This window comes from Zootoca vivipara, chromosome 2 (genome assembly GCF_965207765.1).
Source record: "Zootoca vivipara chromosome 2, rZooViv2.hap1.1, whole genome shotgun sequence".
In the NCBI taxonomy this organism is placed as follows: domain Eukaryota; kingdom Metazoa; phylum Chordata; class Lepidosauria; order Squamata; family Lacertidae; genus Zootoca; species Zootoca vivipara.
This window is the reverse complement of record NC_142584.1, coordinates 59800539-59814186: the sequence shown is the minus strand read 5'-3', so window position 1 is coordinate 59814186 and position 13648 is coordinate 59800539. Positions and strand designations below refer to the sequence as shown.

Below are 13648 nucleotides of genomic sequence, written 5' to 3'. Positions count from 1 at the left end.
ATGCCAAAATGATGTGCAGACATGACCTTAGAAGAGTGACCACTGAAGACAGGATGAGAAGCAACAAATTTCGATCACAGTGAGAATGCAGATTTAGATTAGTGAATAACAAGACTGTTCAGCACTAGTGTAACTGTCTATGAAGGCTTTCAGAGATGCTATAGACGTAAAATGCCCATCCTCATTCGGTGCAGTAGAGGATCATATGAATTTCTTCTGGCTTTATTCTTTTAGGATTCAAAGTGAACAATTCCAGTCTTTAATGTCTCCAGCTTCTTGCTGCCACAAGTAGAATGATGCAAAGTCACATTGGCAAGGAGGGTTGGAAAAGTATAGCATTTCTTTTGCGGAGGGCTGTATTCAGATATTGTCGTGTCCACAAGTGAAGTTGGTGTGGCAGTTTTAGCTTGATGACTAGTGAGTATTTGCGGATCTCAAAACATGGTTCCTCTTCAGCTTAGAAATCTTTTGTTGGATTGGATTAGAAAATCTTTTGTTGGATTGGATTAGTGATGTTAAGGTGGAGGCCTGCCCTGGGTCAGGATATTAAGGTTCATAGGGATGCAGACATCTGTGGGTCCAAACGTAGAATAGTGGACAAGGCTGATGGATTTGTTAATTGTGCTGGAAAGTTAGATTGGCATGGTTTGCATTGTGGTAGATTTGACTTCTCTTTGGCATTAAGCATCAGATTTATTCACAAATTCTTCACCTTTCTAGTAGGATCGCAAAAAGGTGTCCTAGGACCCACTGCAGCCCATGTTCTGCTCTCTTCCTTCTTTCTCACTCTGTGTCTCTTCTTGTCCTATCTCTTCTCCTTGTTTTTCCAGAAAAGAAAGTCCAGTTCCAGCGTTCAGTTAATGGTGAGTGTCCTTTGTCTTCCTCAATGCTGATAATGTTGGGCCTCTCAACATGTTCCAGCCCTCCCTGCTTTGGGGAATCACTCTGAGGTGTGGAAAGCAGGGCTGAAAGTAATTCCTTCAGAGCAGCATCCTCCCCTATGGGGATCCTTCTAAACAGGAACAGCTGGAGCAGAAGGATAGTTGAAGCCCAAGAGCACTGAGAACCTAATTCCATTATCTAGTGCAAGGTTCTCCATGGAACTTCTCCTCTAGCAGATCTGCAAGCTGCACCAGTCCAAGCAGCCATGAAGGGAAGGCCATCTTATACGGCTTTGCTGGAACTGTTCAGTCACAGGTGACCAAGTGGTTGGCATGGCCATGGTCAATCTGCTGTCTAATATTGTTTGCAATACGTCTCTGGTGGGATGAACTGGTGGTTGCAGTCCAGCTACCAGAGTTGTTCTGATGAGAAGCAAATGGTTCCCTTTCTCTGTGTTAATCTGTGTACCAGTTGGCTGTTTATGGAAAGAGGTGTGTGTCAGCCTTTGGCAGTCCATGTGGGTCTTGGCAGCCCTCTCTGTTTGAGTGTACATTTCTTTCTTTACTATGCGGTCAATGTGGTCTCTTTCACTCCTGCACAATCTCCCTCACTCTCTCATCCTAGCTCCCTCTCTTTGTTAATTTGTACATTCCTCTCCCAACTGTAGTCAACATGGTGTCTTTCACTCCTACACAGCCCTTCTTGCCCCCTGCTAGCTGTAGCTGTAGGAGACATCAAGCCTCTCACTCCTGATAGTAGTGCAGTGGAATACTAGTGAATTCACTCCTGCAAGATTCTTCACAATCGGACCTCCGGCTCAGTTGTGGTTTCAAAGTCAAGACAAGTATTATAGTCACAAAGCAAAAGCCGTGGTTACTGACAAGTGCTTTTATCTGATGCTTACCTGGTTTTCGTCCCTTTGCAGTGTTTGGTCCTGTTGAGGTAGAACCTGGGTGATGGGTTACCGATGGTCAGGATTTTTCTGGGGGGGGAAGCCATTTGGGTGCATCTTATTTTGCTTCTGTCCTCTCCGTTCTTTCTCCAGGAATCTTCAGAGAGCACAAACACCACCATTGAGGATGAAGACACCAAAGGTATAGTACAATGCTGTGGTGGAAGAAGTAAAAGGAAACCCTTTTTAGTCAATGTCAATAGCTGTGAGACTATGGACCCCTAGGCAATTCTCGCTGTCAGCCTATATAGGTAGAGTTGTTCAAATACTAAAACGAAATTTGAAGTTTAGGGTTTTATTTTTCACCCATTTTTAAATGAATGAAAACTTTATCCTTACTCTATAGCCCACTGACCAGCATTGGTCAGTAAAACTGTTCAGCTGTCACAAAACTATTCTGTTGTGAATTTGCAATCTAAATCCTATTTTGTGAAGTACAAGAAAAACCAACTGTGTGCAGAAATTTACTGTGATGCGTCCAAAAGACTCAAATTTCATTATAAGTGGTCCTGTATCAATTTATGTGCAATGCGCAATATTCTCCTGCAGAATAATACCGCTGTTGTGACTACCATTTGTGAATTAGCAAGGCAATTAGACCTCATTTGTACATACCACTGCACCACACCTACTCAGGGGCATAGCGTTGGAGGGGGGGCATGCCCGGGGCGATGATACTGGGCACATTTTTCTAGGGAGCACTGCGCATTTGGCTCTTCATGCCAGCCTGCCAGCCCTGTACCACTTGACGAGGCTGGGATCAGATCTGAATGATTTGCCAGGTGAATCAAGTTGCATAGGGCTGGCATAGGGCTGGCAGGGCAGCATGTGAAGGACTCAACAGTCCTTTTCATGCCCAGCCTCACCTTTGCCATTGTCTTTGGCCATTTGCTATGCATGCAGGGGCTAATGAGAGTTGAAGTTCAGCAATATCTGGAGACTCAAGTTTGCAAAAGGCTGCCCTAGATACTTAAATCCCTTGCTCTCCTCGGTTCAGTTTGCAGGGTGTTGTGAATTTTCTAACAACTTGGCAAACACTGACTTTTTCATTCCTCTTCTCCACCGAGTCTTTATGGAAGTAGTTTCACTGTCACCATTTTAAACCAGTCTTTGGGAAGACTCTTAGTGAGGCCTCTTTCTTACCGCCTGACAAGGCCGCAGTGTTCCCATAATAGCTTGGGAAATCAGTGTTAATTTGTAAAGTCTCCCCAAATGAAAGGAACTCATCTGCTGTGGAGATGGACTTTGGCCTGACATTAAAGTTAATTGAAAATTTGTCTCTCCGGGAATAAGTCCCACAGGAAAGGCAGGAGTGTGTGTGTGTGTGGCAAATTAATATGAAATGATAAAAACACTGCTGATGAGGAAAGACTTCCCTGCGCATTTTATCATTAACCACTTTGTCTCTTTAGTATAGGGAATTAGATCTACCCACAGGACACCCATATTTTAGCCTTATTAATAAGCACATTGGAATGCTTTGGCACAGTCTTTTGGAAGATCCAGTTCCCTGAATGTGTTGCTGGATTTCTAAGAGATTTCAGCCCTCTTGCAGATCCAACAAAAAGCAGAGGTAAGGAAGGAGGACAGAAAAGAATCATCCTAAAATTTGTATTGTCTTCAAGGCTTCTTTAAAATAAAAAAGAGTGAAAAGGAGGGTAATGGTGAGGCCCCTGTGTTTGTTTTTTAAAGAAGTTTGTTGTTCCAAACTTTAAAGCATCTATCTTTTGAAGGGCAGTGAAAGAAACTTGAGGAACTTGACTTGGCACATTTTCTCATTCCTTTGGGGGGGGGAGAGTGCACAAAGAGGCTGTTCATATTTTGTTGTTGCAAGTAACCCACACAGATTCTGACACAGAGATCCAGTTAAACCTCACAGCCACTACTTCAAGCCTGCCTTTCAGGAATAATAATCCCATCTAATCGGGGCACACAGCCTCCCATGACAAGTCATTTGTTCACAAAGGTGTAGGGGCTAACAGCACATGAGATCCAAGTACCTGTAACGAGTCCCTGCACCATTTTTTAAAGAAAAAGGTTTGTGAGGAAGGCTTTGGGCAGAGAAGCCAGTGGCTTGGGATACTGTGTGCTTAAATCTTTCCCTATCTGGCATTTCTCAGCTCATCAAGCTGCCATCCCCACAACAGCTTCCCTATGCAGAGATCAAAATTACATATTTACCAATGTTTTGAACCTTTAGAAACTTAAAGGAAGGAAAAAGCTGCCTCCCATATCTTGAGCTTTTAAACACAGCCCGAAGAAGGGAGCACCTTGTAACATGTCATTCATTTACACATTTTATGCTTGATATCAATACCAATCCTGCAATTCATCCTACTACTATTAACAACAAAACAACAACAACCAGTAGTTTCTAAAGAAATCCTGCTGTTTGGTGTGTTTTCCCTCACACCACCTTTCATCTGATTTGAAAACATAAGCCACAATCGCAGTTTAGTTGAGGTGTGTACATTTGAGACCACCATTGCACATGCTCAGATGACAACTTCACGAATAGGAGTTTGCCAGGGAAACCAAACAGGTAACACACATCAGGTGAAGGCATCCTGGCCCCCTTTCTGATGTGTACAGTGTGCAGCTGCAACTTGAAACACAGCAGGCCGGTAGAAGGGGACAACCTCGCTGTGCTTTAGGCCACTAAGAGTCTCAGGCCTCTGAACACAACAGGTTCCACTTGGCACCTGTGTGGGTCTCCTGACTGGTGTGACCAGAGCCATCTCTCCAGTGAAGATGCTGCTACTGGTGTGGGACGCTCCCACAAACTGGTGAGCCGTGTTTGCATATGTGATTGTCGCACCCCCTGGCCATAGTCTAAGACGGTGCTCTCCACTGTGCAAAAAATTGCACATGCAAAAGGAGATACCACCATGGCTATTCTAATAGTGCTGCTCAGAGTGCCAGGAAAGCAGCCTGCCCTGCCAAGGTTTGTTATTAAACGAAGTGGCAGTCATGGCCAAAAGTGAAAACAAGCTGCTCTTCGGCCAAGAAAGGTGCCATTTTGTAACAACGCTCTCCTCCGTCTCCTCTCAGTCCATAGTCTGCACTGATGCCTTTTGTTCTCATTCTCCCCCCCCCTCTTACAATCCTCCCCCCACTGACCAGGGTCTCCTTGCTGCTCCATTTCTTTCCTCTGCAAGTTCCTCTCCTTACTGGGGTGTAATGTAGCTGAGCAACAAAAGCTTGCCTCCCTAAGCCTGGTATAATTGCTTGTCTGTGCCTCAGCCACTGTGTTGAAAGAGCTGTGCAGGCTGGCAGGAAAGCCCCAGCCATGTCTGTAAATACCTCTGAAGGCTGCTTGTGTGTCACCTGCCAAGCACCACCACAGCTGAGATGTTTATGGTAAGGCTTGCCCTGTAGTTGATTCTTCCGAGGCTGGGAATTAATCTGCCACCTCCAGCCTGCATGGCTAAATAATCCAGCAACATCAGGAAGGCTGCATGTGCCTCACCCCTCCCTGCTCTAGGCAATCACTAAATACTGAGCTGGCCTTTCCCTCAGCCCTTCCACTGAAAGGTAGAAACAGAACCAAAGATTTCTAAATCTTCCTCATTCTGGAGGAGTATCTTTTCCCAGCTGTTTTTATAATCTCTCCATCTAGTAAGTCTTTCTTTAAATTCCCGCCTTCTATCAGACTATCCAGGGCTGTCTGTATATATAAAAAAATAAAATTAAAATTCTGTATGCAAACAATTCGGTTTTCTAGTTTTGGTAGTTCTGAGAGGGGCAGAAGCAAAGAAGCCCTGGACCTCATCCTCTGATCTTCTTGGCTGCCTGCTGAGATTTTGAAAGGCATTGCCCCAAAGATTTTCAAACACATCTTCACAGCAATAAGGACTAGAAACTTGAGGTGCGTTTAAAAAATGAAAGCAGGCATTTTTAGAAAGTTTTTGGAAAGTTGAGTTCTACGTGCACTACCACTTTCTGCGGTTCACAGCACTGTGACATCCACACAGCTCTAACAATGCGCTTTCTCACCGTCTTATTTACATTCAATATTTTCTCTCCCTTCTCTCCCCTCCCCCCCAAACCAACAGTACGAAAACAGGAAATCATTAAGGTGACGGAGCAGCTGATTGAAGCAATAAGCAATGGGGACTTTGAGTCCTACACGTGAGTGTGCCCAGTGGGTGTTTTGACTTTAACAAGAGAGCAAAGTGTATTCCTGAGCTGGCCCAGTGTGTAGGAAGAGGGTTAGCAGGAAATCCTTCAAATGGCCTTAACTGTGAAAAAACAGTTTTGAAATGTCGGGTTGCTCTGAAGGCAAGCAAATTAGTGGTTTTCTTTTATGGGTTTTCAAAGCACAGCTAGAAATGAACTTCAAGAACTTGTGTTTTCTGTTTCTTCTGTTCATACCGATCCACTCTGTCATTATTATCTCCCATCAAAATTAAAATGGATGGATTCCTTTTGCAGTCCAAGGATGAATTGCAGCTATTACTGCTGAGTGAGCAAGCAAAGGCCCTGGATTCCTGGATAAGAGAACAAAGAAGCATGGGTTTATTGATGAAGAGTAGAGGCTGCTGAGTTTGTTTTTCTCCTGTCTACAAGAAGGGCCTGTTTGAAAACAAATGTGCAAACAAAACCCCTTTCTATCTTTATGAATCAACCAGTTAGCACGGTAATTTTATGGGAAGGAGCACAGGTCAGTGCTGGAGCTTCTGCACTTCATGCAGAAAGTTCCATGCTCAATCCCTCGCCTTCCCAGGTAGAGCTGTGAGAGGAACCAATAGGCTGACTCAGTATAAGCCCCATGTTCCTAAATGAATCTTACTTTATGCTCATCTCAGCATAGTTAGCACTAAATCATTAATCATTAAAGCTTAACAAGATGAGGAACCCAAAGTCAGTTTCTGTAATTTATAATAGTACTGTATTTCCATTATGGGTAATGGGTTAAATGAGTGCCTTTCACCTATTTTTTTAAAAAACACATTATTTGAAACCTCAGTTGAAACCCATCTGTTTACTAATGCAGGATGCCAGCACCAGCTTGGAACTGATGCATATTCTGCTAACTTCAATAAGCTGGATATATTTTATTGATTTGTTTTGAATCTGTCCAAGGATGGCTCCATAAAGTCCCCCACGCAGTTAGCAGCATGGCATAAAACAACAATTAATACAAACAATATGAAGCAATATCGGATTAGATTACAGATACAGTATAGACAACAAATCAAGAACGAATCAGCGACAAGGAAGAGTTGACAGAGAACCTTGCCTAGTAGATTTATGAAACATAAAAATCTCTGCCAGCTCACACAGTCAACAAAGTGACCCTCCCACCTTCTCTCCCAAAAGCCCACTGGAACAAAAGGATTTTGATGTATTGGTGGGTGGTCTCATACACCCTGCAGGGAGTGTTCTCTAATATGAAACAGACCATAACCATTCAGGGCTATTAACACCAGCCCTGCAGATTGTGCTTGGAAAAACATTGGGAGCCAGCACTGCTCTGAGTTTATTCACACTTTCCTGGGCCTAGAAAGAGCCCACCTGCCAATACATCAAAATCAGAGCAAATGTCAGTTCAGATATTTCGTGGATTGCCATTTGCTCCGAATGAGCTTTAAAGAGCGAGTTTTCACGGGGAAAGATCCAGGGCAAATAAAGGGCAAATAAAAAGCTTGTCCATCCTGCAGGAGGATTTTACAGATGCTTCCTTTAACCTGCCACCAAAACGACAATTTCTTCAATCCATTAGGAAATTATTGCAGCCCCTCACTCTTCAAAACTGAGAAAAACATGTCCTTTAAGGTCACAGGCCAAGAAGCAGAGAAGCTATTGAAGTATGTCACAGAGCACAGTGGTATGCATAAGAGCTAAGAGAGAGAAATTAAAATATATTATGAGAAATAAATTATGTATTTGTACTGCATAGACAGATTAACTTCATTGGTGTTAAATCCATAGGAATGAAGACATGTGACTAGACAATGAGGTTATTTCACTTTCTTTTCTCTCTCCACCCTGACCCTGGTCCTTTCATGGGCTCTTCCAGGAAAATGTGTGACCCTGGGATGACAGCTTTTGAACCAGAAGCTCTAGGGAACCTTGTGGAAGGGCTGGATTTCCATAGATTCTACTTTGAAAACTGTAAGCACCCTCTGCCTTGTCAAAAGGCCCTTTGACTCACTTATCAGAATGGAAATATTTGCAATATTGGGTTACTTCATCAGTCAGTCTAGCCCAGTGACCAGCCTCTTAACTACAACCAATTTGTTTTAAAATAAATTATGTTAAGAGATTTGAAGGCATATACCGGTAGATGGAATCTTCTATCCTGTTACCCACCAAGATTCTGCTTGTCAGAGTAGAAATTTCATCCTTTGAGCATTTGGGTTCACAGCAATAGACAGGCCTAACATCCCTTAAATTTGTCTTATCTCTTTTTGAGCTTTCTGAAAAGATAAGGACAACTTGGCTGAACTAGCACATGCGTTTAAGGGCAGGGCAGTATATCAGAGATACAGCAGGAACTCCGATTTAATTGCTGACACCTCCTGTTAAAAAGCATATCTGTATCAAGGCTAAGAAAGACCTCTGACTGAGGCCCTGGAAAGTCATTCCCAGTCTGAATAGACCATGCTGGGCTGGATGGACTAATAGTATGTGTCAGCTTTGTAAGTTCATAGGTATGCATTTGAAGGTTTACTTCTGAGTAGACTTGGTTAGGCTTGTGCTCTTAACCTCTCACTCATTTCCAAAGTTTCAAACCAAATCATAAATGGTTGGAATGTGTAGAGTGGATGGGCAGGATTCACCTAATGAACTCTGTCAGCACTAGCCCTGTTTGAGGGCTTCCTCTTGCGCAATGCCCCCTCCCCCCAATTGGGGGCGGGGTGTGTGTGTCAGGAGTACCCCACAGGACAGCACATGGGGGGGGATTGTTCCACCTGGCAAGCTACAGTACTTTTGCTGACAATGTTGAAATCCCAAACGATGTTTTTAGTTTTTAGAATGTGAACTGGTCAGTGAGTGCAATTTAATGAATTTTTAAGAGAAGAATCTCTCTACGATTGGGACATAAACTGAAACAAGCCTAGAAATATTCTGCATGTGCCTTCTTTTCCCTTGTTGCTGCAATGATTTTATAAAGATTAGAGAACGATGTCCGTCCTAGTTATGTGGAGGCGCAGGCAGCATTGATCTGACTGGCTTTCCCCTCAACCCCCAGTGTGGTCTAGAAACAGCAAGCCGGTGCACACTACCATCCTGAACCCTCACATCCACTTAATGGGAGATGAATCTGCCTGTATTGCCTACATCCGCATCACGCAGTACGTCGACACCAGTGGGATCCCTCGCACTGCACAGTCGGAGGAGACCCGAATCTGGCACCGCCGGGATGGCAAATGGCAAATTGTTCACTTCCACAGATCTGGAGCACCTTCTGTCTTACCACAGTAAGTCAACCCCAGGCCTTGGTGATCCCTCTCAAAGCCACTCTTGTCATACCATTGAAAACCGAACATTCCGTTTCCACGGTGTAAACAGGAGTAAATAAGTATAAATTAAAGGTGTGAGTATAAGCAAGGCAGTAGAAGGAAAGAACAGCAGCGAAGGCCACATGTAACACATCTATGCATGGCTTCACAATATTTGTAGCTAGGTCAAAACCTTCCTGAAAGAACTTTTATCTGTGTCAGTGGTTCCCCCAACTTGTTGGGCCTGGGGGCGCTCTTGGAAATCTAAGTAACTGTTGTGGCCACCACAAAATAAAATAAATTTCCCAGAAGAAAAACGGACAGTGCTCAGACCTTCCTCCCAGCTCTCAAAATCAAACACCTACACCACCACTCCCAACAAATAAAACAGATTTTTTTAAAAATAAAAATAAACATGCAACACCCCCCCAAACGCAGGTACCTCCCCCTCAAACAGTGAAAAGCCCCAAACCACAATTTTAAAACAAAACTTAAAATTGGAGGGGGCCTTGACAGATGCCTGAGAGTGCTGTAGTGCCTGCAGGCACCGCATTGGGAATCCCAGACAGGGATTATTCATTTGCCTTTATGCAAGGATGCATTCATGGCATTAAATTACAAGAGATTCGAAGGCAATTCATGCATATTTAGTTTAACCTCCCACCAGTTATAGTCACACATTATTGTTTGATGATTTGCTAAGATCCATGTGCCAGAATGGAGAAGAACCCCGCCCCCCCCCCCAATGTGGTAGGCTCAGAATGGTATTTTATTGGTAGCAATGACATGCATGGAATAGAAATGTCTAATGACTGGTTCTTGGAGTTAGAGCAAGTTTAACATTCTCTCTCTCTCTCTCAGACCCAGTTCGCAGGTCACTTTTTCACATGGTAATTTCACCACGTCAAATAAATTGTGAACATGATGTTTGAATCTGGTCACGTGACAGGAGATATTTATTATGCCAGAGCAAGCCAAATTAATTGCAAAATACCAACCCAACCCGGTTTATATTAGTTTAGAAGTTTCAACTTTTAGTGATGTCATTCAGAATTGGGGCTCCCACATTCTTCTCCCCATCCCTATTAATTTTCTTACTGTGATGTTATGACTGTCATAGGTGTTTTCTCAGTAAAGAAAGATGCATCTTCGTATTTCATGTTAACTAATGCACTGCCAATTTAAATCATCAAAAGAAATGAAAATAACTTTATTATCCATAAGGTAGAGTTGAAAGTGAAGAGGGAAAAACTGTGTTATTTTATCACTCTCTATACTTCTTGATAACAAGGTGCGAAGGTGCAGAAATGAAGTTAAGGGTATACACTGTTTGTTTTTTAATAGGCGGGAACATTCAAACACACAAGCCCCCACCTGCACTCTGGAATGATACAGTCCAGCATCAGATACTTCACGTGTGTCTGATCATCTGTTTCTGATGTGAGTGCAAGAAGATTCCATATGGGCATCCCTGATAGCAGAGAAGAGTATCTTTTGTCCAGGTTTGATGAGACTCCACGGCTAGCCCTTAGCGGCCAGCGTGATAGTGGTTACTCACTCTGTTGAAAACTACTACTGAAGTTAGAGTCATTCATTCATTCATTGCTTTTATGAATTGCCTCTCTGCTTAAATAAAAAAGTGTTCAAGGTGATGTACAAGAACACACCCCACTGGGGCTTAAACAAATTTGTTTGCAGTTAGGGATGGAGGAGAAATGTCATGCAAACCTGTATAATTCCCACTTGTGAAATTCACACTGTTCAGAACAAAAATATGTCTGTTAGGGGAAAGTGTGCATAAAATACATATATATTAGTGAAAGCAACATGCTAAAATGCATTACATTAGATAATTTACTTGCAAAAATGTGTATATTAGGAGAAATGTGCACTAAAATGCAAGCAAATCTTAATGAGGAATTTTAAAAAAGAAAAATCACAGACTGATACAAATGTGGTGAACTTAAATTAAGGTTGGGGGGGGGGGACAGAGAAAAAGTGAAACTGACAGAATCATCTACCCTATTTGCAGTAGCTGCTTTTCCTGTTTGCCTCCACACTAACTGTTTTCTGAGGAATAGCCATCCTTCCCTCATTTAGGTACCATAGAGAATCTAGATAACATTTTTGTCAGATGGTTGCATTCTGGTGTTTTCTGTGTCACCTTGCCATATCTTCCAGCCCATATCTAATTTGTGGCAATTTTTCCAACTGAACGGGGGTGGGGGATGATGACTCACAAGCTTGTTCAGCATGGTTATGCAGAGAGCTATTGATTCAACTGGCTTTCACTTCTGCCCATGTGCAGTCACTGTTAGACTTGTAGAAAAAAAATATATTTTTGACGCTTCCTTATTGCACTGCTGCATGTACAGCAATAGATGCATGCACAAATTTGGGGTGGGGAACCACAACAACATTGTGATGCTCCTTACAGTTTCAAGCCAGAGAGGGTTAGGGAGACTTCTTACTGTTTTACAAGCTTCTCTGGGGCTCAGTGCAAGCAAGAGGATTCCCACCCATCATTTTCTGGTTTCTCTCAGCTGTAGAGCTTGGAATTCTAATGAAAATGCCTTGCTGCACTTGCACTTCAGCATAACAAGGAAGGGCCATTTTTAAAAGCACCTAAAATGGTATGTCAGGCCTTCCTCTGTCCCCTGCTTCTCAGAGATGCCTTATTATGTCATTTCCCTGGCATGTGGGAATTTAAGAAAAAAGGTTAACTGGTCCTCCAGAGTGAATGTGCATTCAAAAGGGGGTGGAGGAACCTGTTCCCTAATATTTTTAAACAAAATTAGTTCCCCTCTCCCATTTTTTCAATAGCTGCCAGGCCCTGTTCCTCCTTCATCATGTGTATAGGCTTTGCAGGATGCTAATGGGGAAGATCTGTGCTACACGGAACCGCTATTTTAATTCCCCGTCCAGCTCGCAGTGCAAGAGTGATGTCTCAACAGCACTAAAGAGGCTTCTTATGCTTGTCTGAGGCTAATTGACAATCTAGGTGTATGCTCTTGCCTGTTATTTTCATTTGGGTTGCCTGAATGCTCTGTTCTCCCCTTGAGAGGTGGTGGCACTTAGTAGTTTGGGGTGCAAGCGGCTACCGGGATGGTGCAGCTCTACTCTTATTCTCCTCCTGCTGCTGCTCTCTTTTCAGGGCAAGGCTGTTCAAAAGTAGTCTGGTGGTGATAGTGGTGGAAAGAAGGTGGCCCCCTCAACATGAGCCACATCCACCCCACACAATGAAAACACTGCTATACCACTTTAACAGTCATGTTTTTCCCCAATGAATCATGGGAACTGTGGTTAGTTAAGGGTGCTGGGCACTGTAGCTCTGTAAGGGGTCTCCTACCCAACTCTCAACACCCTTAATGAATGACAGTTCCCAGGAGTCTCTGGGGCGAAGCCATGACACCAAAGAACGCTTTCAGTGTACAGTGTGGGTGTGACCGAATGCTTTACATTCTCCTGGACATCTCTTCACTCCTTCACCCCTGACCCACCACAAAGCTTGAGAGGTGGATGCCAGCTGGAGGACAAGGCTTCACAAATAGAAAAGGATAATTATTTGGGGTGGGGATGGCTGGGGTTGGGGGGGAAGAACCAGATGGGAAGATCACCATTTTGGTGGAGTAAAAAGCCGTTTCCTTTTATGTTTTTCAGCTGAAGCATCAGCCCCTCAGGCCAGGTTTCTCACTGCCTCACTACAAAGGGAAGATCCCTGCTATCCTTTACCTAGGGAACTTGGCTGCTGCTGCTGACTCTCCTCCTTGGTTCTTGCTGGAATTCCTTTCACACACAGAGCTCCTCACCAAAATAAACCAAGAATTTAATAGACTTTTTTCTCCTTCTGTTTCACACGCTCTGCGTTTTGCCACTTTGTGCCATTGTAGTAGAACAGGGCAAGACACCCTATTGCATGAAAAAGCTTTTCTGTGGTTAACAGGAGAAACCCAATGTGGGGGGATAGTAGCCTTCAGCCACTACTGCCCATAGAGCTCATGGAACCACCCTGGTTCAGTACTTAAAATTAACTGTGTTTCTCACAAGGACATGATTTATTTTGGTCTCTTTGCTGTTTTCTACTAAGTCTTAAGGGGCCTGAGAGAAAGGGGAGCATGTTCCAATGCAGAATCAGAAGCCACCTCCTTGCAATGGCAGATTGATGCCCCTCCACACAATGCAAAGTTCTTGCTCGATTATGATCTCAGCCAAAATGAAAAATACTTTTATATTGCCCCTCCTTACCTAAATTCCAGATCGATAAGCATACATGCAACGCAAGATTCTTGCTTGATCATGAACTCAATCATTTTATTTATTTTTAAATATTTCTATGCCACCATTCATTATCTAAATCCGGAGCAGT

The 13648-nt window shown here is 43.3% G+C and overlaps 1 protein-coding gene across 2 annotated transcripts in view; it reads left to right on the top strand.

The window, feature by feature from the left end:
* The window catches only part of CAMK2A (calcium/calmodulin dependent protein kinase II alpha), a 119207-nt gene extending 106091 nt beyond the window's left edge, over positions 1-13116 (top strand). The window contains exons 14-20 of one of the 2 annotated variants that reach the window (XM_088663162.1): positions 831-863; positions 1928-1976; positions 5890-5965; positions 7857-7951; positions 9033-9261; positions 10627-10722; positions 12943-13116. In XM_088663162.1, coding sequence (XP_088519288.1) covers positions 831-863; positions 1928-1976; positions 5890-5965; positions 7857-7951; positions 9033-9261; positions 10627-10672 — 528 coding nt within the window. In that variant the 3' untranslated portion in view covers positions 10673-10722; positions 12943-13116. Of the gene's footprint in view, positions 1-830; positions 864-1927; positions 1977-5889; positions 5966-7856; positions 7952-9032; positions 9266-10626; positions 10723-12942 lie in introns of those variants that run through there. The other variant, XM_088663163.1, reaches the window with a different exon arrangement.
* Positions 13117-13648: the final 532 nt, after the last annotated feature.